The following is a 25,988-nucleotide window of genomic DNA, read 5'->3' on the forward strand; positions in this document are numbered from 1 at the left end:
GGAAGAAAATATCAAGTGTCAATAATTATATCAATAATTCCACTGTGACTTTCATACAGTTCCTCAGACTGGAAAATGAATACCTCAGACTTCAATACAGCACAAGCATCTCGCTGGTGTGGTATTGGCCTTTACACACCTCATTATCTTTATTACACAGTAACAGTGTCCAGTTAATTGTGCTCAATGCAAGCAAACATCACCAAATGTTCAATGCAAAGCAGTCTTTATGGTAAGACATGCTGATGTGAGGTTAAGTGTTTTGCACACAATTGTGTGTATGCTGGTTAGATTCAAAATAATTATGAGAAGAAAGAGAAAAGTCTTTTATGATTCACTCAGAATACAGGTTCGCATCTGTATTGACAAAGATTCCTCACAAGTTACAACTAAGCCTGTTGACAGGTCAGTACAGTTGTTGACCTTTGAGGAAAAGTGTGTGTGTGGGAGGGGGATTACATAAATATAATTTAAAACTAAAACAGGGGTCTTACTGGAGTGAGCGATACCTTCATTTAATTCAATCTATAATATAATCAGTCAGTCTATGCAATGTAGAGTCCAAATAGTCTTCACAGTTGTTACCACCACAGCAAAAGGCCATAATCCACTGCATACATTGGTTCTGTTACCAACCTTAAAAAAACAGAAACTATACTGGGAAACCAGATGTGGGAGAAAAACAATGTGGAAGTATGGCCTGTGCTGTCCCCTGATGACCCTAAGGACATATCTAGGAGTCAAGGAAATAGGTCTTGTATAACTTGTTCATTTGCTCCAGGAAGATGAAGGTAAGAACTGTGTGCGGCCCAAGACGAGCATAATAAGGAGTGAAACCCTTCCACAGACTGAAGAATCCTTCGTTTCTTATGACCTTCACCAATACCTCCTAAAGAAAGAAAAAGAATGAGAGAAAGGCTGGAAGTGTTAGAGACTATACGACTAACAACAAAAATAATAATAAAAGGACATTTAATTATTGCACAAGTGTATTCACACTACTTAGTATTTTATCCAGTGTATAACCATTACAATGGTACTGAACAAGTCATGCATCCCGACCTGCTGATTAAACGTTACTGTTGGTGCTCTAATACCTGCAACGCAGCTCAGATCCACGGTTTACTAAGAAGTTTTCATGGAAGCCAATTTCCACCACAGAATAAAAATATAAAAAAGTTGTGAGGGGAAAAAAATCAGAATTGCGAGATGTAATTGAGAATTCTGAGGAAAAAAGTCAGTTTTGAAGATGTAAACTGAGAATTTTGGGGGGAAAAGTCCATTTTGTGAGATATAAACAGAATTATGGGGGGAAAAGTCAGTTTTGTGAGATGTAAACTGAGAATTCCAGGGGGGAAAAGTCAGTTTTGTGAGATGTAAACTGAGAATTCTGGGGGGAAAAGTCAGTTTGGTGAGATATAAACAGAATTCTGGGGGGAAAAGTCAGTTTTGTGAGATGTAAACTGAGAATTCTGGGGGGAAAAGTCAGTTTTGTGAGATGTAAACTGAGAATTCTGAGGAAAAAGTCAGTTTGGTAAAATATAAACAGAATTCTGGGGGGAAAAGTCAGTTTTGTGAGATGTAAACTGAGAATTCTGGGGGGAAAAGTCAGTTTTGTGAGATGTAAACTGAGAATTCTGAGGAAAAAGTCAGTTTGGTAAAATATAAACAGAATTCTGGGGGGAAAAGTCAGTTTTGTGAGATGTAAACTGAGAATTCTGGGGGGAAAAGTCAGTTTTGTGAGATGTAAACTGAGAATTCTGGCGGGAAAAGTCAGTTTGGTGAGATATAAACTGAGAATTCTGAGGGAAAAAGTCAGTTTGGTGAGATGTAAACAGAATTCTGAGGGAAAAAGTCAGTTTGGTAAAATATAAACAGAATTCTGGGGGGAAAAGTCAGTTTTGTGAGATGTAAACTGAGAATTCTGGGGGGAAAGTCAGTTTTGTGAGATGTAAACTGAGAATTCTGGGGGGAAAAGTCAGTTTTGTGAGATGTAAACTGAGAATTCTGGCGGGAAAAGTCAGTTTGGTGAGATATAAACTGAGAATTCTGAGGGAAAAAGTCAGTTTTGTGAGATATAAACTGAGAATTCTGAGGGAAAAAGTCAGTTTTGTGAGATATAAACTGAGAATTCTGAGGGAAAAAGTCAGTTTTGTGAGATATAAACTGAGAATTCTGAGGGAAAAAGTCAGTTTTGTGAGATATAAACTGAGAATTCTGAGGGAAAAAGTCAGTTTTGTGAGATATAAACTGAGAATTCTGAGGGAAAAAGTCAGTTTGGTGAGATGTAAACTGAGAATTCTGGCGGGAAAAGTCAGTTTGGTGAGATGTAAACGGAGAATTCTGGCGGGAAAAGTCAGTTTGGTGAGATATAAACTGAGAATTCTGAGGGAAAAAGTCAGAATTGTGAGATGTAAACGGAGAATTTTGGGGGGAAAAGTCAGAATTGTGAGATGTAAACTGAGAATTCTGGGGGGAAAAGTCAGTTTGGTGAGATATAAACTGAGAATTCTGAGGGAAAAAGTCAGTTTGGTGAGATGTAAACAGAATTCTGAGGGAAAAAGTCAGTTTGGTAAAATATAAACAGAATTCTGGGGGGAAAAGTCAGTTTTGTGAGATGTAAACTGAGAATTCTGGGGGGAAAAGTCAGTTTGGTGAGATATAAACTGAGAATTCTGAGGGAAAAAGTCAGTTTGGTGAGATGTAAACAGAATTCTGAGGGAAAAAGTCAGTTTGGTAAAATATAAACAGAATTCTGGGGGGAAAAGTCAGTTTTGTGAGATGTAAACTGAGAATTCTGGGGGGAAAGTCAGTTTTGTGAGATGTAAACTGAGAATTCTGGGGGGAAAAGTCAGTTTTGTGAGATGTAAACTGAGAATTCTGGCGGGAAAAGTCAGTTTGGTGAGATATAAACTGAGAATTCTGAGGGAAAAAGTCAGTTTTGTGAGATATAAACTGAGAATTCTGAGGGAAAAAGTCAGTTTTGTGAGATATAAACTGAGAATTCTGAGGGAAAAAGTCAGTTTTGTGAGATATAAACTGAGAATTCTGAGGGAAAAAGTCAGTTTTGTGAGATATAAACTGAGAATTCTGAGGGAAAAAGTCAGTTTTGTGAGATATAAACTGAGAATTCTGAGGGAAAAAGTCAGTTTGGTGAGATGTAAACTGAGAATTCTGGCGGGAAAAGTCAGTTTGGTGAGATGTAAACGGAGAATTCTGGCGGGAAAAGTCAGTTTGGTGAGATATAAACTGAGAATTCTGAGGGAAAAAGTCAGAATTGTGAGATGTAAACGGAGAATTTTGGGGGGAAAAGTCAGAATTGTGAGATGTAAACGGAGAATTCTGGGGGAAAAGTCAGAATTGCTCAGAGTTTCCAGTTCCAGAGGTTTTACATAAACTCAGAATTCTAAATAAAAAGTATTACCGGTAGTCAGAATTGGTATATAAAAACATTGCAACTACCTATTTTAATTTTGTGGCAGAAATAAGCTTTTCCTGAAACTTAATCCATTTCTGATTTGTCCCTACAGCAACGTGACTGAAAGGTCACATCTCTAGCTGTCTGAGATCAGTAGCTTAAAACAGACAGAGTAACGGGGGAAAGCAGCAAGAGAGTGACTATGAGTGAGTTAAGAACATACCAAACCATTCTTGTACTCCGGCTTCCCATCAATCATTCTCATGTTCTGGATTCTTTTGAAAAGAATGAGATATATGTTAGCATAATCAGCACAATATCTACCCAAAACAGCTGCACAGAAAACAACCAGAGAATCAGCAAAAAATTATGATTTGAATGAATGTTTTGAGTCTTCTGTTTTAAGTCATGTCTTATTTAATGAGTTACTCATTTGTTGTGTGCAATCTTATCTTTTGATTTGCGTCCAAGTTTTAAAAATGGAAATAATAATAATCGAATGAGATGAAGTACCTTGGACATTTACGTTTATGCATTTGGCAGATGCTATTAATACAAAGTAAGTTACATTGCAATCAAGTTTTTATCATTCATCAAACAAACACATGAACCTGGTGTTAGTGCAATGCTCTATTATAAGAATGTCATATAATATTTTAAAATTAACATTATCATATATAGTATCAAAATGGTTAACATATGTTGAATTTCCAGCAACAATAATTATTGTGATATACAGGTGAAACTCGAAAAATGTGAATATCGTGCATTTATTTCAGTAATTCAACTTAAAAGGTGAAACTAATATATTATATAGACATGCAAAGTGAGATATTTCAAGCCTTTATTTGTTATAGTTTTGATGATTATGGCTTACAGCTTATGAATTTGGGGTTTTCATAAGCTGTAAGCCATAATCATCAGAATTATAACAAATAAAGGCTTGAAATATCTCACTTTGCATGTAATTCACCTTTTAAGTTGAATTACTGAAATAAATGAACTTTTGCACTATATTCTAATTTTTCGAGTTTCACCTGTATTGCAGTTGCTGTGATTTTGGCCATTCCAACCTAATTCAATATCTTTTATACAGCATGTATATTCGGCGATGTGTGTATTGGCCACCTTGCTCTCTACATACGAGTAGCTGTAATCAGGCATTGAAAAACCCTTTGACCACTAGCATGTATACGTTATAAGATAATAAATAATGGTCCCTTAAAGCCGTTAGTTTACTTATCAGCTCCAGAATTTACAACCTTTTCCGGCACACATCTGAACAAAACATACTCTGTCAACTACCTTCGTTGACCTGCACTCATCCTTCCATCATACAATGTTATATTTTGATAGTTTTGGTATCTATCAAAACCAATGCAAAATTTCCAGAAACATTTTATTAATAGTAATTCATATTAGGTTTAGAACTTTAAACCGTTTATGATGTTTCTGCAATACTGACAACTCCTGGCATCAAGCCAGTTCCTTATAAACATGTTTTGTTTATAAAACTATATATAAACCACATGGCAAAGAAAAGTAATGCTGATATGGTTATCATTAGGGATGCACAATTTATCGGTCATATATTAGAGATTCAAGCCTTTATTGTGAATGCAATCGCAGGTTTGAAATCTGTCACATTGGTGTTGGACCATAAAATGGAAATTAATTATTAACTACCGGTAACTGTCGGCTTCAGTCAACATATTCATCGCTAGTTATCATGCATGTTATAGTTGTTTAAAGAGATTAAAGAGATAAAATTCTGTCATCAATTACTCTTATGCCATTCTAAACCCATAAGACTTCAGTGCATCCTAAAAAACACAATTGAATATATTTTTAACACAATTGAAGATATTTTTAACGAAATCTGAGAGATTTCTGTTCTGTTCCTCCATTGAAAGTCTATTCACCCACAACGTAAATAAATAGATTTTAAAACATCTATATGAATCGAGTGGTTTAATCCAAGTCACTCTATATGCTGATCAGATTGACTTTCAGGCTTTTATTCACATATTTATCAGCGAAATAAAAAGAAGCTCAAGCGTATTTGTGTGACGTGTGATAATGAACCTCATTGGTTCTCACACACATCAAGCATGCATGCTTGAGCTTCTATTTGCCAAAATTCAATGCCAAAGTTTGCAGATCAATATTTATATGTGAATAAAAGGCCAAATTAAATACATTCATCATATAAAGCAATCATGTTGCTTCATAAGACTTCGATTAAACCACTCGATTCATATGAGTTTTTTATTTTACGATCTCTTTATGAATGTTCTAAACCATCACAATTTTGGGGGAACAGACTTTAAATGGAGGGACAGAAAGTAATTCGGGTTTGGAACGACATGAGGGTGAATACATTTAAATTTTCATTAGGAAGTAAAACTGTACCTGGTCTTAACAATATCAACTGGCATGGAGGCAGCGGTGGTGACCAGTCCACTGATCATACTGGCACAGAAATGACACAAGATATCATCTCCGAAATATCCTGCACAAACACAAGTAGAGAGATATTTGAAATGGATCATTGCAGTACATTTCAGATTGTCCTCAGTTCTACAACTCGAAGAACACACGTCGATACATCCACACTTGGGTAAATAAATACCAGTTAGTGATTGGTTAATCACTAGTTCATCTGAATCACATTTAGACATTGCTTATAAAACATTTTCACAAAAAAAAAAACACTCTGAACTGACCACGTGAAAACTGAATTATGAAAAACACATAGGTGTTGCTACTACTGGATGTCATGATGTTATTGCTGGGCTGCAAAACTGATCTGGGCAAGTTTTTCCAAAGGCATTATAAGTCTAAATGTAGAACCTATTTGCACTACTGGTATTTAAGATCTACTTAGCCATACGATGATTTTGGGAAACGCAACCCACATCCAGTTTGATCACAAAAAGGATGTATTGCCGGTTAAATGTAAGATGTCATTCTCCAATATGCAGTCAACTAAGGTATCCCATAGGATACAGATCATGCAAGATCTTATTATTAAGTGCTGGATCATGTTTCTGTTCATTTGTAAAAAAAAAAGAAAGAAGTAGTGAAACTTTCCTCAACCGTCTACTTTGCCACCATCTGCATTACCAGCAATGGCAACCATCTCATCAAATCATCAACTCTATTGGAAAGCGAAAGATTTCTAGTCACTTTGCCGCTGCAAATCACTGTCAGTGTCAATGCAAACCATAAGGTTTAATTTCTGAACATTAGTTAACATCAACAATGATAAATATCTCTAAAGCATTTATTATTCAAAAGTTGTTTCTGTTAATATTATTTATCGGACCTGAGCTAACAATGAACAGTTGTCTTGTATTCTTATTAGCTAATGTTCATAAAGATTAACACATACTGGAACAATGAACTAATATATTGCTCATTGTTAGTTAATGTCACTTAATGCATTAACTAAAGTTAACCAATAGAACCTTATTATAAAGTGTTACCACAAACATTTACCCTCACCCAAAACTACTTGCCAATGCCAGGCAGAGTCCCACACCGCGGGTCCTGTTTGGTAAACTTCACACTAATTAAATCCACTAATTTAATTCCTTACCCGACCCAAACCCGTTTGACAAAGACCAAAACTGTGACCCGCATTAAAATACGATTGACTCTTCTGAAACTCTGCAGGATACTGTATATGTGGCCATTGGTCCACTTAGCAGCATAAAAAACCCCCACTTGTATTACGAGTAGACTATATACAGAAAGTAAGCAAAGAGCGATCCCTATAAAATAACTGAAGCTGTCAATCACTTCAAATCAGCGCAATTGACTTTAATGCTCAACTCTGCAAAACACGTTGTAAATATAAACCTTTGACTGTCTTCAGATTGTGAACCCAATATGCACTAGACCGTTTGAAAGCATCTGCCTATCAACCGAATTCGAAATAGTCTTGGCTATTGGGCCGCAGTCCGCCTGTGCCTCATGATTCCCGACATGCATCGCAAATGACAACGTAAATATTATTCCACCAGTTACATCAAATAATAGTGGTTCACCCGTCAGGTACCTGCAGAACTCTGATGCCAGAAATGCTTTTTCTTTTATTACAATCAAAAACCAAGCACCAAACAACAAAATTATGACCTGCACACACAGACAAAGCTGTTCTCGGTGAGAAACAAGCAAATGACAAACAAAAAAGGGAAAGATTTTGGACAGTCGTGCAGGCTTTTGGAGCATGGCAGATGATTTCTTGCTGGTCTAGAATGTTCTTTCCATCCTAAGGCCGTGTGTCCACCAAAGAGTTCACGCGGCTGGCGTATTTTCAATTGTTTTCAATGGGAGTGCCACGTTTTTAAAACGGCATGAGCGTAAAGAGGCGCTGAGCGTTTTTTTCACGCCAACAGGTCGCCGAGAGTTGAAGAATGTTCAACTTTGGGTAAAACGCAGCGCTCATCACTGTCACTGTCACAGCCGTCCAATCACAGTGGAGGAAGGGAGGGACTAATACCACACCGACCAACCGCCACATTCTGCTTATACAACACAGTAGAGATGCACCGATTACAATTTTCTAGGCCGATTCCGATTTCTCATTGAGTTTGACCGGCCGATACCGATTTTAGCCGGTTCCGATTTCATTTTTTTCTAACCACTTTACAGCACACACAAATATTTATTTTCTATATATATTTTTTTATACAACACCATATACTTTTACCCAAACGGAATAATAAAACAAGTTTAAATGGGTACATTTTCTACAAATATTTTTGAGTTTCATTTTCTTTTCTGACATAGCCTATGAAGAATAACAAATTTAATAAATGTTTAATTTAGGAAACTGCAAAAGTAAAGAGACTAAATGTTTAGATCAGCTGCGAAACTTCCAGCAAGAGAGTCCGGTCAGTCCTGTTTTCTGTATTTGTTAGATTACTGAAAACTGGCTCTTGGAGCTCCTGTTTCAGCAAGAGAATCCTGCCAACCATGTTCTCGCGTCTCAGCGTTTGAGAATAGTTATGCTAACTGGGTCAGGTTCCAAAACCTGTAATACTTCATTTCTCATCACAATGTAAATCCCTGCCCCTAAATGTACATAAATTGAAAGTACACTGTTACAGTTCAGACTGTTGGACGGACCTACAGCAAAGCACAAGCGAAGTCCTCAATAAAGAACAACTTCTGCTTGAAAGATATCCCAACGTCTCCTGGTCTCTACTTTGACGAAGGAAAAAGTTTACTACACCTACTCCAGCTCTTGTTAAAACACACTCACTAGACATGCAAATTCTGTGCATTTTGGGCACTTTTTGTGTGAAATCATATTTTTTGTCCATCAAAAGTGTGCTTTCACTTGCGCCAAAACCCGCGCTTCAATGCTGCTCACTCGACATGTGCGCTCCGTGTGCATGTGTGATGCTAATGTTGCGCGATGTTAATCATGCGGCGCCCGAGTGCATTTGACCGGCATAAAATCAGCATATGTCAGACTGACCGGCCGGTCACCGGTCTCAAAATCAGCCAATTCCAGTCACCAGCCGATCAATCGGTGCATCTCTAGTCAACGGATGACAACAACAAGCACAATACTGGAACAAAATTATTTAAAACAAGAGGCGTTACATTGTATAGACATTTTAATATAGAATCAACACAGAAACAAAATATGTGTGAAATGAGATACTAGTAACTAGGGATGGCCCGATACCAGTATCGGGTATCGGCCCGATACTGAGCTCATGTACTCGTACTCGTACTCGTAAAAGCGCCCCGATACCAACAACCGATACCAGGCAGCGTGTGTACAGTGTTTGTGTCCAGACAAAGAAGCACTGACAACAGAAAGTATAATGGGGATAAAAAAGAAGGCTGTCTATGAAGTAAATGTATCATTTTTAGTGAAATATTAAACAAAATATAGTAACGCCTATATAGCTGTGGTGCGCGAGCTGATAAGAGAAAAACGCGCAGTGGATTGAGCGCGCCGCGGCACCGAAGCGCGAGCTGGTCGAGCGCATCAGACGTCAGTGGAAAGTTTGTAGTTCAGTCGGATGTCAATGGCAAAGAAAGTAAAACGAGGCATGTAGCTTATTATTAACATTAACTAACCAGAGAGAGAGAGAGAGAGAGAGAGAGAGAGAGAGAGAGAGAGAGAGAGAGAGAGAGAGAGAGAGAGAGAGAGAGAGCACTTCTGTTGAATGCTCTGGATTGCTGATCGTATTGCACTCGGCACGTATATTTGGATTAAAACTAAATCGTATATGTAAGTAAAACATGAACTGTTACCTTATTTATGTTTAACGACATTATTACAGGACATTTGCAGGTCAAGAAGTTACATGAACTTCAAACATCCAAAGCGCGCGCCCCGAAAACCATCGCCTCAGACAGCGCGCGAACACTGAGTGGAATTATTTCACTATTGCGCTTGTACGGATGAATTCACACAAAACTATGTAAAAACGCCCGTCTTGGCGAGTATCCTAGTAAACAAAGTATATTATATGTCAAGTGAACGTAGACAGTATAATTCAAATGGGGTCCGTGCGTTCGGCCTTAAAGGGGCAGCAGTTGAATTAATCTGCTGCTGTGTTTTAATGTTAACCAGACAAAGGATTATCTCTTGACTAAATAGGCTACCTTTTTTTGTAACTTCACAAAAAGATCCATCTATATTTAATTTATACAGTAATGAATATGCAGTGCATTAAATATATTTGATGAACAAATTAAGTTTACATTTAATAAACAAATATGATTTGACATTCTTTTGGTTTCTCTACCAATACATTTAAAAATGACAAATGCATGAATTAAATTACTTGAAAATAAAAATACAGGTATCGGTTACGGTATTGGTATCGGCGAGTATCAAAAATGAAAGTATCGGTATCGGACTCGGCCTGGAAAAAGTGGTATCGGGCCATCCCTACTAGTAACACTTTTGCGGATATTCCATATCATAACAAGCAAAGTGACTAATCTGCCAAAACGCTCTCGCGCCCACAGCTAGGCGTTTTCAGCAGAGCGCCTAGCGTTTTTCAGCTGGCTAAAAACGCTTTGGTGGACACATGGCCTAACCATCTTGACCGAGATGGTTGATTTGTGCTTAGTCCAACTAATTAACCACCAAGATCAGCTAATCATGTACATCAAGATACCATCAGAATCTGGAATTTGCTAGATTTCCTAGAAGGGCTGACACTACGTGTTTGTGACTGATAAGATAAAAGAAGGTCCATACCAGAGTCCAACAGCGCTTGTTTGGACTGGGAATATGAAGCAAGTTGGGCTGCGTTCACAACAACTGCTCTGGCCATGGTGGGTATGCAGCCCTACATTAGAAATAAAACAAAAACACACCTCATTAGTCTTTGTATGATTTTGCAGCACCCATTTTTTCTCTGCAAGCTAAACATCATTTATGTACATTTACAGTGGTAGCGGCACAGCATCACAGTTGACTTTCAGAGCGGTGTTAGATCTGCATTGGTAAAAGAATCAAAGATCATGAAAATTAATTTAGTTCCAGGATTTCTTTAAAATCGAGCCAGTCTTATTCAAATCCCAATAATAGTCTAAAGCCCCTTTCACACAGCTCATTGATCCCGGAAAATTACCAATCGCTAATTGCTAAAACATTACATGTCACATCGATGTCACGTGTTTTTAAGGGATGTGTGTGAACGCACACACAGAATCCAAAAAATCACTGGCAGTGTGAATGAACCAAAATCCGATTGATCCCGGGACAAATCCCAGGACACATTATTAGTGTATTTTCCGGCATACATGTGTGAAAGGGGTTTAAGTCTCACAAATGATTGTAAAACAAGCCAGATGTAGGACAAAACATAAAACTCTAATGCATGAACAAACATCTGCAATCTAGATTATTAGCGCACCGCACATGTAACAAGATTACACACAAACCATGTTCTTCTAACACACACTTACCCTCCAGAGTGTGGTGACTCCTTCCTCCCTGGTGATTCTGATGAGGGCATTGAAGACGTTTGAGTAACCCCTCCTTTGCTCTGGAGGCAACCTGGACAAGAAAGAGATAAAGGAGTGATACTTTATTAACATTTCAATATTTTTTTAACGTTTCAATATTTTAATAAGATAACAATGTTGATATTGATATTAAAGGGGTGGTTTAATACCCTTTTCACAAGATGTAAAATAAGTCTCTGATGTCCCCAGAGTGTGTATGTGAAGTTTTAGTTCAAAATACCCCACAAATATTTTTATATTACATGTTAAAGTTGTCATTTTTTGAGGGTGAGCAAAAACGCACCGTTTTGTGTCTGTCCCTTTAAATGCAAATGAGCTGCTGCTCCCGGCACAGGAGCTTCAACAGCTTGTGTCCTTTTACCTCACACGCACTGAAAATTTAAATGTCAGCTTGCTTATTTTGCTCAAGATAAGGATTTTTTAAGTCCACATGTTTTGTAAACTAGAAACTATGCTTCTAATCACAGGTTGAGAGCTGTCGTTCCAACCACACAACTCTGCGATGCTGTTTGCGAATGTTCGTTGGAACGATGATTTCGGGAAACACCGACTCGTTGAACTATCCTGATAACAACAGAACTTGCTAACATATTTGGCTAACAATGCTTTAGGGAAACGCACCCCAGAGCGATCAGACTGAGACGGATGCGATTTGAATAGGATTTCAAACCACATTTGAATGTAGCTTGAAACAGATTTGTAAAAATCACATTTCATGTGATTTTTTGCCGTTCACACTTTCGGATAAGCACAAAAATCAGATTTGGACTGACAGTCTGAACGTTGCCTAAGTGATTTATTTAGGTGAATCATGAATCATGGTGAAGTGTACCTCCCATCAGCCGTCATTCGAATGAGCGCCACCTCAGCCGGAGTCCCGACGAACGCCCCCGTGGCCCCAGCGGTCATTCCGATCAAAGCCTTCATCAAGAAGTTGGGAGGCGTGCCGTCCGCTTTAGACATGCGCTCGAACAGGACCGTGTAGATGCCCAAGCGGGTCGTGGTGTAGGTAGCCTGTCTCAACAGACCCGCCGAAAGCCTGCAAGTAAAAACACGGGACAGAATAAATGCGTAGTGAGACATACGAGGTATATGTATCAGATATAAACCTAATCAGATATTTACTGCTTGTGTAAAGCTATGGGCTCCATCTACAGTCACTCAGTAAGGATGTCCAGCTAGAGCTCCCTAGTTTCTCACATCCAGTGTCTGGTAAAAATTAATGTTAAAAAACAAAAAAAGATTAATTAAATTATTCATTCAAATTAGGGATGCATAACGATTAATCGCAATTATTCGTTTGCAGAATAAAAGTTTTTGTTTACATCATATATGTGTGTGTACTGTGTATAATAATTATGTATATATAAATATACAAACATGCATGTATAATTTTCAGAAAGAAATCTATTTATATATTAAGTATTTATAATTATATATAAGATAAATTATATTTAAATATAAAAATGTATATAAACATGTAAATATTTTTTAAATATATACATGCATGTGTGTGTATTTATAAATACACAATTATTTTACACAGTACACACACATATATAATGTAAACAAAAACTTTTATTCTGCAAACGATTAATAGCGATTAATCGTTATGCATCCCTAATTCAAATTCTTTACTCTGTACTGCCCTGTTGTGTGAAAGTGTACCTCACTAATCTACAACGCTGGGTTCCTAGCGCAGTTGTGCCGTGTTTCTCTTTCTTACCCGGTGTAGATGCCCCCGATGCCCTCGTTGCGCAGGATACTAGCCACGGCGTGCAAGCTAGTCTTGTACTCGCGAGCCTTGGAGCCCTGACCGCTCAACTGCATCCGGTTCTTCACCAGGTCCAGCGGCTGCACAAACACTGTTGCTCCCATCCTGGAGATCAGAGAGAATGCATGCATGTTAGATAAATCGGAAACACTTTACAATAAGGGGTTCAGTAGTTAACATTATTTAAAGGGCACCTATTATGGAATTTTGAAATGTACCTTTCATGTAGTGTGTAACATAGATCTAAGTGAACAAAAACATCCTGCAAAGTTTGAAATATGAAAGTGCACCGTATATAAAGTTGTTGTCTTTCAAAAGTAAGAGTCGACTCTGAGTCATTTTTATGAATGGTTAGAAGACCGAAGCTTTTTCTCTGACTAGATGACGTCAACTTGTCAAGTTATTTGAATACGATACGCCCACTTATTGCGCTCCAAGGCCAGCAGGAAAAACATCATGGGACCAGACGCTGTGTTCTGAAGTGCGGCTCAAAAGCAAACTTTTTTCATCTGCCCAAGGAGGAGCATTTGAAGACTAAGTGGCTACAATTCATATATACAGCTATACCACAGAAGTATAGTCCGAGCCTTGTGCTTTGTTCGCGCCATTTTGAAGACGATTGCTTTACCAACTTAAATGCAATCAAACTTGGATTCGCGAGCCAAAGACTGATTGTGCTTTTACAATATGAACTCTGGGCTATGCTCGCTAACATAACATTACATTTCTTATCTTATTTTTAGTTTTTTACTACAAACTACAAAGCAGTGGACTATAATAATTATTATAACACAATTTAATTGATAAAAGCATCATTGTACTCCGTGTTAAACAATAAGTATTATCTCTGTAAACACTGCTGGGTCATCTGACCAATCAACGCAGATTAGCGTCGCGCAGAGGAGGGGTTTGAAAAATGAGTCGTTGAACGATTCATTTGGGAGTCGGTGAGCAAATCAGGTAAAAATAAATGCATATTATACGACAACAAAAGTGTTTTTTGTCATTGCATGCATGTAAAACTGTTGTTGGGGACTCCCTAAACAACATTAGGAACATTTTAAATGTCATAATAGGTGCCCTTTAACTACATTAGTTAGCATGATAAACTGCACTTATACAGCATTTATTAATCTTTGTTAAATGTTCATTTCAACATTTACTAGTACTTTATTAAAATCTTGTTAACATTAGTTAATGCACTGTGAACTAACATGAATAAACAATTAAAAGCTGTATTATTATTATTAACTAATGTAAACAAAGATAAACAAATACAGTAACAAATGTATTGTTCATGGTTAGTTCATGTTAGTTAATACATTAACTAATGCACCTTTTTGTGTTACGCGTTACCGCTAAATTGTCTATTTACTTTAAAGCCCTGTTCTCATCCTGAAGGAATCCTGTTAAAATTAGCAAAATTTAAATAAATAAATAAAAAGATAATGACACTAATATGAATTTTTCTCTACAGGACAAAAATGATCCCCCAAAAGGATAAAATATCCCAGTTGGAAAATTCAGAAGAATGACTGGAAAACTGGGAACTCCTGTAGGAATCTCAGTCCATCCATTATCTGTTCATCCTGTTCCTTTTAATCTCATCAGGATCCTTTGAGACTATTTCCAAATAAAGATTAAAATGTATTGTGAATTTATAATACAATAGACAGCTGCTGTTTCTTTTTTTTTTTTTATAACAAATTAATTTCCTTTTAAACTAATGCATTTATGGTGTCATCCTTTAGACTTTGGCTCAGTTAAACACAAATAAGGCAATTAGGGATGCATAACGATTAATCGCAATTAATCGTTTGCAGAATAAAAGTTTTTGTTTACATCATATACGTGTGTGTACTGTGTATAATAATTATGTATTTATTTATTTATTTATTTAGAAAGTTTAAATTTACAGGGACAGTGCACATTAACAACATTTATGAAAATGTAAATGTGCCAGTTTAGTCTACTTGACTAATTTTCAACTGTAGTCCCTGGGCAGGTGTGATGTCAGGTAAAATACATAAAAACATTCAACAATACTTAACATACATTAAAACACATTTCATCAAAAAACACAGTTTCATTAAAACAAGTACAAAAAAATAAAAAACAAAATACACATTATAAATACACACACATGCATATATTTAAAAAATATGTACATGTTTATATACATTTTTATATTTAAATAGAATTTATATTATATATAATTATAAATACTTAATATATAATTTTTTTTCTTCTTAAAATTATACATGCATGTTTGTATATTTATATTATACACAGTACACACACGTATATGATGCAAACAAAAACGTTTATTCTGCAAACGATTAATTGCGATTAATCGTTATGCATCCCTAAAGGCAATTATGCGTTTAAAGTGTGCATGAAACGAAAGTTGCGATATCCTATATCCGAGTGAAAAAGCTTCTCGGTCAAGAAAGGAAATCTAGTGCGGGAATTGATTTTGTTCGTGGGGAATTGATTGTATGGAGGTGGTTTGCTATTGGTGGATCTCATGTGAGTGACAGGTTGCTCCGCCCCCGAGCCATTAAACATGTCATCAGAGAAGAGAAGAGATGTCAAGGGAGGGGAAGATATTCTGAATAAAGATTAGGAGGGCAATTAATTTTAGGAAAATGATTATGAGCAAGGATAAATCTTTCATAATAAATACAGCAAAAATCCATTAAAAAAACAAACAAACAAGAATTGTCCATGTTGATTTCATGGTGACTTTAACATTTGCCTAAGGACAACCTGTATAAGAAATAGCATTGATTTAAAGGTCTTGTATTTGTTTCAGAGAGTCCATGTGTTAGGGAACTGTCTTAATGTTGTCTTAAATTTGTATTAATATATTTAGGAATGGAATTTAATATTTAAAGGTTTGAGACAAGTCTTTTGGCAACATATAAGTAACAAAAGAGGGCCTACAACCGTACATTCCTCAGTGACACATGACGACGCGTGACATTTAAACTGAAGTTCAAATTTTGACACGGGGTTAACGTTACCAGGCTTTCTCTGGGCCTGCAAATTCATTCACTACAGGACAGATACAAGAAAATCCATAACACATCACATAAACTCCTTATGCTGATTCTGATCAATGGCACGCGCAGCGGATAACGGATGACACGTATCAATAATCTCACTCTCTCATCAGTTGCTCATTCAATTCAAGCCCATGCAACAGAGAGCGCCGCTGCATAGGCATTCAACGCATATAGGCGCATACATACCCAGCCAAGCCACCGAAGAGAAACTTAATAGATTTGGGCGAGGTTTTGGGTTTGCCCGTGTGCGCTGCCATGGCTGCAGTGCTGGTTCGGGTTTCTGTAGGACACCTTCGCTTCTGCTGATATACTTCTGCTGTTGTGTACAGCAAAGCAAGGTGACTCGCCTGGAACGCGCACGACAAGCGGAACACGCTTGGACCAATCACATACGAGTTTTCACTCGCGGTGCTGAGCACGTACGTGACGTGTAATTTTGTGTCTTAAAGAGACATACACGCCTTTTCTTTTCCGCTCTGAGCCTTTAAAAAGAGAGAATTAAATCCACTGCAGAGGTCCAATGGCAATTTAATATCAACAGCAACACCTAAAATAAATGCAAATGTACACTGGAAGAGTCAATGTCAAGTCAAGTCACCTTTATTTATAAAGCGCTTTTTACAATACTGTTTCAAAGCAGCTTTACAGAGATAACAGGAAAATAATGCAACAACATTTTTTTCCAGAAGAAAATAGCGTCACAGTCCATCTTAAATAAGCTCAGTGATGTTTAATTTTTGTTCTAAAAAAGTTATTAATTTAGTTCATTATAATTATATATAGCCGCTCTGGAGAAAACTGTGAAGTCATCGTCCAGCTCAGTTCAGTTCTCATATAATCGTGTCAATGCGGGCAGATCAATAATATTGTTGAATATTAAAGGAACCGTATGTAAGAAATGTATTTCAATTAATCATAAAATGGCCCTGATATGTCGGGGGCAGTTCTCCTCTGGACAACGAACGAACATGATTATGATTCAGGCATAGGTCAGAAGTCAGATTGGTTTGGAACAATCCGAATATTTTTCCAGTTCCATCTGGTTTAAGATTGGAGTCACGCCGGTATAAAGACGAGTTTGTTGAGGATCAGTGCCGATGGCTGTCGTGTCGATGAGGCCTTCACAGGGGAGAGTCTAGTGGCGCTTTTCCACTGCATGGTACGGTACGGTTCGGTACGGCACGGCACGCTTTGGCGCTTTTCCACTGCATGGTACGGCTCGGTTCGGTACGGCACGCTTATGGCGCATTTCCACTGCATGGTACGGTACGGTACGGTACGGCTCGCTTCGGCTCGCTTTAAATGGTACCAGCTCTGTGTTGAGGTTCCAAGCGTACCGTACCGATACTACAATGTGACGTGAAAACACTGCAGATGATTGGTCAGACAGAATCGTCACTTCAGCGTCATTGTATTTGCGACACGAGACACTAAACCCGCTAGATTTAAATAGCCAGACAACAGCCAACGCGGTAGCACCTGTTTTTAGAGTATTTACTTGACAAAAAAAGTTCAAACAAGAAATGGCTGAATCGTGGTCAGTGGACGAGGTGCAGACGTTCCTCTCGTTGGTTGCCGAGGAGCGGAAGTAGTACAGCTCTTAGCCGCTCACGGCTACCACCGGACCTACAACTATTAACGATCAGTCCCACCCACTTTGAAGCGGTACTAACTGCAGTGGAAAAGCAACCGAGCTAAAGCGAACCGAACCGCGCCGTACCGAGTCGAGTCGTACCACGCAGTGGAAAAGCGAAGCGAGCTGAACCGTTCCGCGCCGAGTCGAACCGTACCGAGCCGAACCGAGCCGTACCATGCAGTGGAAAAGCGCCATAGTTGCCACAATCTCTGCTGACACTTCAGGGATGCGTTGTGTTCGTGTCTAGGTAATGCAATTCGTGAAGGTAATGCAAATTTGCGTCCTTTCAGCTGTGCTGCCATTCTGAACGGCAGAAGAAGAGGATGCAAGAGAAGAACGTTCAACGCTCTTAAGCAATAAAAACAAACAAACTGAAACACAAATGTGGTTTATCTAAAGTAGAGTTTTTGCTTATTGGTTTAGTTGAATTGGATTATCAAAGGTCAGCAGCAAAGGCATTAGTTAATAAAGTGAGATTAAATACATAAAGTATATTTTTATTATTTAACTAATTTAAAAGGGACCTATTATGGCCCTTTTCACAAGATGTAATATAAGTCTCTGGTGTCCCCAGGGTGTGCCTGTGAAGTCTCAGCTCAAAATACCCCACAGATAATTTATTGTAGCTTGTCAAATTTGCCCCTATTTGGGTGTAAGCAAAAACACAGTTTTATCTCTTTAAATGCAAATGAGCTGCTGCTCCCCGAGTCCCCGCGCCCTTTGCGGAATAGGGCGGAGCTTTAACACATCGTGATTCCTGCTTTGAATACTCCGGGAACAACAGTACTGAAGAATCTCAGCCAAAATGTCATAAATTGTAAGTAGCGGTGACACTAATGGAAAGACTCTGGAAGAAGTTACAACTTTTAGAATGCAACTGGACGTTTTTGAATGGTTAGTGGATAAATGTATGTATAGTTGTTGTGGAGTGAAGTCGAATCAACTCGTGGACTACTACTAGCATGTACTGTCATGTTAATCTTTTGCACAAATCCAGCATTGAACTGAAAATATATATATATATATATATATTTGTGTAAATATACTTTTCTGACTTTCTTCTGCACATTTCCTTCATAAATAAAATTAAACTACGGTGTCCTCAGTGGCTCAGATGGAGTCTATGGAGACTCGTATGTTCGTTGCACTGTAAAAAAAATTGCTGCGATTATTTAGCACAACTTAAAATCCAACATTGTTTCAACTTTAAAAAGTATGTGTTCAAGCTTGACTTAAAATATTAAGTTTAGTTAACTTAAGGTTAGTTTGGTTAAGTTGGATATTTAAGTTATCTCAACAAATTTTAACTAATCGCAGCCACATTTTTTACAGTGTGGTTGGTTCATCCAGTAACAGAACATTTGTAATGTTTTTTGGTGCAGACAGTGCAGTAGCCTATATCTCCAGCTTCTAACGCGAGGAAACAGAAATGGTGACTGGTGAGGATCACTCAGGGCGGGATCTATGCTAATCGAGCAGATGGTCAACAGTCATGGGCGGGGCTTCTTCATTCTCTTACATAAGAATAGGGGGAAATCTGGAACAGCTGGTTTGGAGAGACAGTTTATGATTTATGGGGATTATAAAAAAAGTAGTGGGTGGATATTTACCATTATTGACTGGTTGTTTACACACTCTGTGAGTAGTAAATATGCTGTACCATGTGTCAAAATGATTGATGGCTTCCGGTTGACCTTGACCTATGACCTCTTCCGGTCCCGCCTCTTCCGGTGTCTATTGTTGTGGTTTGACCTATTGACCCCCACCCCTCCAATCGATCATGTGTTTTGACAGGTTGTGCGTCCGGTGTCTATAGATAAGGATTGAGCAGATGACCTATCTATCCGATCAATCAAATGTTTTGACAGGTTGACCATCGGGTCTCTACTGATAAGGGTTGATCAGTTGACAGTTTGACCATCCGGCCTCTATGATAAGTGTTGATCAGTTGACAGTTTGACCATCAGGATTCTATTGATAAGAATTGGGCAGTTGGCCTATCTATCCGATCAATCAAGTGTTTTGACATAAGCTTTGTGCGTTTTTTTTTTATGGCAGCAAGTTTGAAGCGGTTGTTATAGGCCATGTCAGCATTCCAGAGTGCCCAGTGGTTTCCTGTGTAATGTGAGACGAAAAAGTCACTGTCACAGGGGCTTCTCTCCCCTCCTTCTGCAAGCCTGTCACAGGCGCTCCCCCCATCCCTCTGCATGTGAGCTCTGACGTCTGAAACGTGCTGTTCGCTCACTGTGACGAAACGATGTTACACAAATACACTATATTCTTTAAAATATCATGCAAATGAAACTACAGTTGAAAAACATACTGTTCTTTAAATGTATAAATGAAATGATTATAAAATAATTTAACTAAAGCTGAAAACATATTTATAAGGTTATAAATAGTTCCAGCTGACCTCCAGCTGACCTTTATAAGGTCAGCTGGAGGTCCTGACTCTCTGTGGTCATTAAAAATCCCAGGATGTCTTTCGAAAGAGTAGGGGTGTAACCCCGGCATCCTGGCCAAATTTGCCCAGTGGCCTCTGTCCATCATGGCCTCCTAATCATCCTCATATATATATATACTAATTGGCTTCATCACTGTCTCCTCTCCACCAGTAAGCTGGTGTGTGGTGGGCGTTCTGGCGCAATATGGCTGCCGTCGCATCATCCAGGTGGATGCTGCACATTGGTGGTGGTTGAGGAGATCTCCCCTTCTATGTAAAGCGCTTTGGGTGTCCAGAAAAGCGCTATATAAATGTAATGAATTATTATTATTAAATGAAATGATTATAAAATAATTTAACTAAGGTTGAAAAACATACTGGTAAAAGTCTATAAATGAAATGGATACAAAATAATTTAAGTAAAGTTGAAAACATACTATTCTTTAAAAGTATAAATGAAATGGTTCTAAAATAAAAAAACTACAGTTTTATTTTTAGATAAACAAAATAATATAATATAAAAGCACAGAATGATTCTCCCTTACAGCACCGTCTGACGGTCTTTGACTCTAGGGTTTATTCAGCGATCAGAATGACACATTGTGTTAGGGCTAAAATTATTTCAAAGTTTTAAAAATGTTTTAAAAGTTGTAATAATGTTTTTTTTATTTTATTTTTTTATTAAAACTCCTAACCTATGTCCATACATCCTATGAATGAGTTAAAAGTTGTAAAACACTGTTTTTCATGAATAAGCTTACACTGTCTCAAAAGTAAAGGAGCATGTGTCTATGTTTTTTCTTTGTGTGTGTGTGTGTGTGTGTGTGTGTGTGTGTGTGTGTGTGTGTGTGTGTGTGTGTGTGTGTGTGTGTGTGTGTGTGTGTGTGTGTCAAAGCAGTAAACAATCATTATCTCTGGTACACAGGGGGTTGTATTGTCTGTGTTTGTGACAGTCATTTGTTTTAAAAAACATAGATGCTGGACCTTTTTGCAGTCCGTTTGACAGGTACAATTAAATTAAAACTAGTTAGTTAGTTAGTTAGCCTACAAAGACTATAAAAGTCTTTCACTTTTATATGCTTGCTTGAAGTTGGTATAATATAATATATAATATATAATAATATAATGGTATAATATAAATAAACATCTTACTAAAAATCATCTTACACTTTTAGAGAGTTGAACATATAGCCGTCCATACATCCTATTTCATGTTTTTCCCGAATGTTTCCTGAATTCTCTCTCTCTCTCTCTCTCTCTCTCTCTCTCTCTCAAAGCATGGGGCGTGTGTGTGTGTGTGTGTGTGTGTGTGTGTGTGTGTGTTCAGCGATCAGAACGAGACATTGCAAATATTTTGTATAAGTATAAAAAGTTTAAATTAGATCTTTTAAAAATAAAAAGATTGTTTAAATTAAATTCAATGAACTAATAAAAACAAATATTCTACATCGATGGTCTGTGTAAAGACTTGACTCGAACTTAGGGTATAAGGGTATATATTTTTTTTTTATCAGGTTGCATGTAAAGAACTTTGAAATGTATGGGTCTCACAAGTCATCTCACACATTGTGTGAAATGTTCAATAATTCCTTAAATAGCAACAATGAAGACATTTTAGAATCTGTGATGCCTCAGACCGACCCCCATTGATAGGCTGCTTATAATGTCCTTCCAATCACCAGCACATCTTCACAGAAATTCCTTACTTGACAATAATGTTATCTTCAGGATATACGGTGACAGAGCAGATGAGCCTCTGTGCATCATGTAATGTTAGTCTGCTAACACCTTTCCAGAGCCAAAGTTTTGTTCGTACTAAATTTATTTCAAAGCATAATCGTAAAAGTTTAAATATGATATTTTAAAATGAAAAGATTGTTTAAATTAAATCTTTAAAGTTTTAATACAATCGTATAATCTATTTATCTTTTAGAAGATTACTGTAATGATTTTGTTTAACGGTGACCCTAAAATATAATTGTTATTAAACAATGTCTGTTCAAAAACTTGTTGAAAAACTTAGAGAAACTCGGGTTTTGTACCGTAACTGCGTATTCTATCCCATACACCTAAACACGACCATCACAGAAAACTATTAAATAAATAATTTAATATCCTTTTTAAGCTGTTTTGCACCCAGCAAAGTTGGTTCCATAAATTAACTAATCGCTATTTTTAAATGAAACGTATAAATAAAGTATATAACTCAATGAATAATAACAAATATGTTACTATTCAAACAATGTAAACATAGTTTTAGCTAAATTAATATATATATAAATAAAAATTATTTATATAAACACTTTACATTTTCATAGAGCTGAAGAAGTAGTTCTTTATGCAATGATAAAAAACAGTCCAAGTAACAGGCCAGATGAGCCTCTCGGGCACAATGTCACAGCATATATACAGTTAGTCTGCGTTCCAGAGTTTTATTCATACTAAATGCATTTAAAAGCATAATCTTAAAAGTTTAAATTAGATCTTTAATTTAATTAGATCAAATCTTTGAAGTTTTATTAAAATCGTATCTTATATTTATCTTCATACAAGACTTCTTTATGGTATATGTATGATGTATGATATATATAAGGTATAATTTTTTACTAAACAACGTATGTTCAAAAATAAAATAAAAATCTTCTATTTATCTTCTTACAAGACTTCTGTATGATATATGTATCTGTGTGATGTATGATATATATATATATATATATATATATATATATATATATATATATATATATATATATATATATAAAGTATAATTTTTTACTAAACAACGTATGTTCAAAAATAAAATAAAAAAATTTTTAAAGCAAAAACTATATGCTTTGGCGTCTTAGATTTATAAAAAATATTAAATCACCAGTTTTGTCCATGCGACATGAAACATGCCGTCAAAGTTTGTCCCAATGTTTTTTAAAAATCCCAGGACTCTACATTTCTCTTATTTAGATTAAGTTGTATCATTTAGAAAATCACCACATATTTTCAGAGATGCGATGTGCCTCTGTGGCCTACAAGTAAAGTTTGTCTTGAGCGAATATTACATTTTACTCGTCTTAATTCAAACAATGATCTTATTTTTCTACGCTAGCTATGATCTATTACACGTATAAGATGAATATATAATTTTTTACTTATCTTGTATCTCCCGAATTATCCTTAATCAGTATGGAAACACACAGGGTGAAATATTTATGTAGAATTTTAAAATGTTAGCGTTTGTTGATGCGACAGTTTGTCTGTTGGCCGCATGATACTATAGCATGAACCATACCCTTTGGCCCCCCTCGATTTTGAAGGCTTTTTGTTAAAGACCCTAAAGATAGTCCTTAAAGGTCCTTAAAGGTACGCTGTGTAGGAATTTCCCCCATCTAGCGGTGAAATTGTATTTTGCATTCAAACGAATAGAGCTCTCTAGCACCTCGCTTTTCCAATGCGTGTTGCAACTACGGTAGCCGTTATGTACCGAGAAGCTATAACAACATGTCTTCCAATAGCACTTCATCGAGTTTAACTAGACATGTTATGCTGCCTATATAATGAATTACACAACCAAGCAATGAAAAAAAGCTCGTAATTTAGACCGTGACATTGACTAACCTGTCGAGAAGAAAGCAGCATCCCTTCATTATCTCTTTCCATCTGGGAAAAGCTATCGCGATATCTACCATCGTTTTGAGTTCACCGGTCACGTTTCCTTTGAAATATATATAAATATATATATATATTTGTATTTATTTTTTTGCTTTTTGGCTACGAGGATACCTTCTCCTCTGGCTCGGCATACTGTAAGTATGATCCTGTATTATGAAGTACCGTGCAGTGTAGCCCTTCAAATTTGCCTCTCACTGATCTCCTCGTATGCATCAGCTGGTTTCAGTCAGCCGGCTCTGAACGAAAACGTTTTTTTGGAAACGCGTTTAGGTAGGCTAGTGCTTTTTGTCCCTCTCTGCTATTATATATATTTTTCAAGATGGCGGTACGACATGGAACCCTCCATGGACTTACCCGTCCCGTATAAGTACAGATAAGAAATTCTTTGCTTACGAGGATAAGCCAAATCATTGGCAGAGGTAATTTTACACCAATGAGGACATATTTATGAATCAAGACATTGATTTTAGCTAATAAAATACTTTCTTTTTTTTTAAAAAACGACTGTACTTTTAATTTCAAATGTGTAAATTACAAAACAGCAATCTAATCTACACATGAGCGGTCTTCAGAAGTCATAACTTCAGGGGCCAGTGGGTCTCCTGAGAATATCTAATTTCACTTAAAACCAAAGATTAAGCTAAATGACACTAGTTTCCACCATTCGCCCCAAAATCACTCTATACGATTTCTATTACACTTTTTCAAAGGATAATCTTGCTTTAAAGTTTGAAAAGCATTCCTTCATATTTGCTGTGTTCTGACACAATGTCATTAATTGGTACTTTTTCTTTCAATCCTCTTTTAAAATGTAGCTACTTTTCTTATTTCTACAAAGGTACAATTTCAATTCATGCAAGTATAATGTAAAAAAAAAATATGTCTGATGCAATGTTTTGCAAAGAAATAGTAACTGCAATACTCCAAACAGTTCAACACAATGACATCATTAAGGATGGACAATGGGTGAAACCATGGTGTGTGTCGGGTAGTTTTCCAGATTTGACCCAAAATCAAATACTCTATTACACTTTTCAAAGGATAATCTAGCTTTAAAGTTGTAATAAAAAGTTAAAACCTAACATATCTTTATACCTGTTGTGTTCCGACACAAGACCATTAACTGGTTCTTTTTGTTTTATAAATTTACTTTTCTTATTTCTTCAAATATCACCCCGATAAATATGGACTTAATATGGACACAGTGTTTTTAGAGAAAAAAAGCAGCGTTTTAAAATACAACTAAACCAGATGATTTGTTTTTTGACAGACCTATGGAAATGCATGTTGGTTTCTAAGTTTCAGTCATAGCGCAACCACGCAATGTTCGAGAAAGCTAATATCGCTGTAATCTTTGCGAGGTCTCACCCGCAACGCAAAACTTTGTGTTAGGGTGATCCAAGCATAGTTTTACTAAAATAAAATCTTACGGAAGTCATTTTCAAACTGTAATTATACCATATTTTATTGATCAATATTATGGTTTCGTATTGATTTAAAGTTTTGTTTGTTTGTTATTAACTAACACTTCAACATCCACCACAGAATTAAAGAGATGAATGAGCTAAGGACGTTCTCTGAATAAACAGATAATGGTATGCTCACGATCTACAATATACAGTTAGATATGTGTAAATAGCTGTGCTTAAATATTTAGTGATGCATAGTTCCACACTCTTGTAAAGCCTTTGGACTAACTTTAAAACACGAATTCAAAAGTCCAAAACACCCATATAAGATTCAAAAGAATTTATATTTATATAATAAATACACAAAAGTGTGCAAATGATGGTTTTATTACTTCACTGTTTCACATTTTGTATGTTGGACCGTATGTGTTTTAGGTGAAGACGTTTCTTTGAGAGTCGTCAACATGTAATGTTTATAGGAATAAATGACCATTAAGAATTTAAGCGATAGTCTTTCTGTTTGACTAAATTGATATTTTGTTGAGCGCAACCTTCCCTTCATCT

The 25,988-nt window shown here is 36.7% G+C and overlaps 1 protein-coding gene across 1 annotated transcript; it reads right to left on the minus strand.

Annotated features, from left to right (window-relative positions):
* Positions 1-312: 312 nt before the first annotated feature.
* Positions 313-16,675, minus strand: slc25a11 (solute carrier family 25 member 11). Its single transcript, XM_079606382.1, has 8 exons — positions 16,460-16,675; positions 13,158-13,310; positions 12,264-12,470; positions 11,372-11,462; positions 10,659-10,749; positions 5,831-5,930; positions 3,642-3,693; positions 313-889 (listed from the first exon to the last, which is right to left on the minus strand). The coding sequence occupies exons 1-8, from the start codon at positions 16,528-16,530 to the stop codon at positions 734-736; spliced, it is 921 nt and encodes a 306-aa protein (XP_079462508.1). The 5' UTR covers positions 16,531-16,675; the 3' UTR covers positions 313-733.
* Positions 16,676-25,988: the final 9,313 nt, after the last annotated feature.

This window comes from Phoxinus phoxinus (genome assembly GCF_949152265.1).
Source record: "Phoxinus phoxinus genome assembly, chromosome: 3".
NCBI classification, from domain to species: Eukaryota; Metazoa; Chordata; class Actinopteri; order Cypriniformes; family Leuciscidae; genus Phoxinus; species Phoxinus phoxinus.

Coding starts and splice junctions, on each gene's coding strand:
- slc25a11 (XM_079606382.1), bottom strand. CDS start 16,530: ATGGCAGCGCACACGGGCAAACCCAAAACCTCGCCCAAATCTATTAAG. Junction 11,463..12,263: donor CGAATGACGGCTGATGGGAG/GTACACTTCACC, acceptor TTTCTTGTCCAG/GTTGCCTCCAGAGCAAAGGA. Junction 3,694..5,830: donor GTTGATATTGTTAAGACCAG/GTACAGTTTTAC, acceptor TCTTTTCAAAAG/AATCCAGAACATGAGAATGA.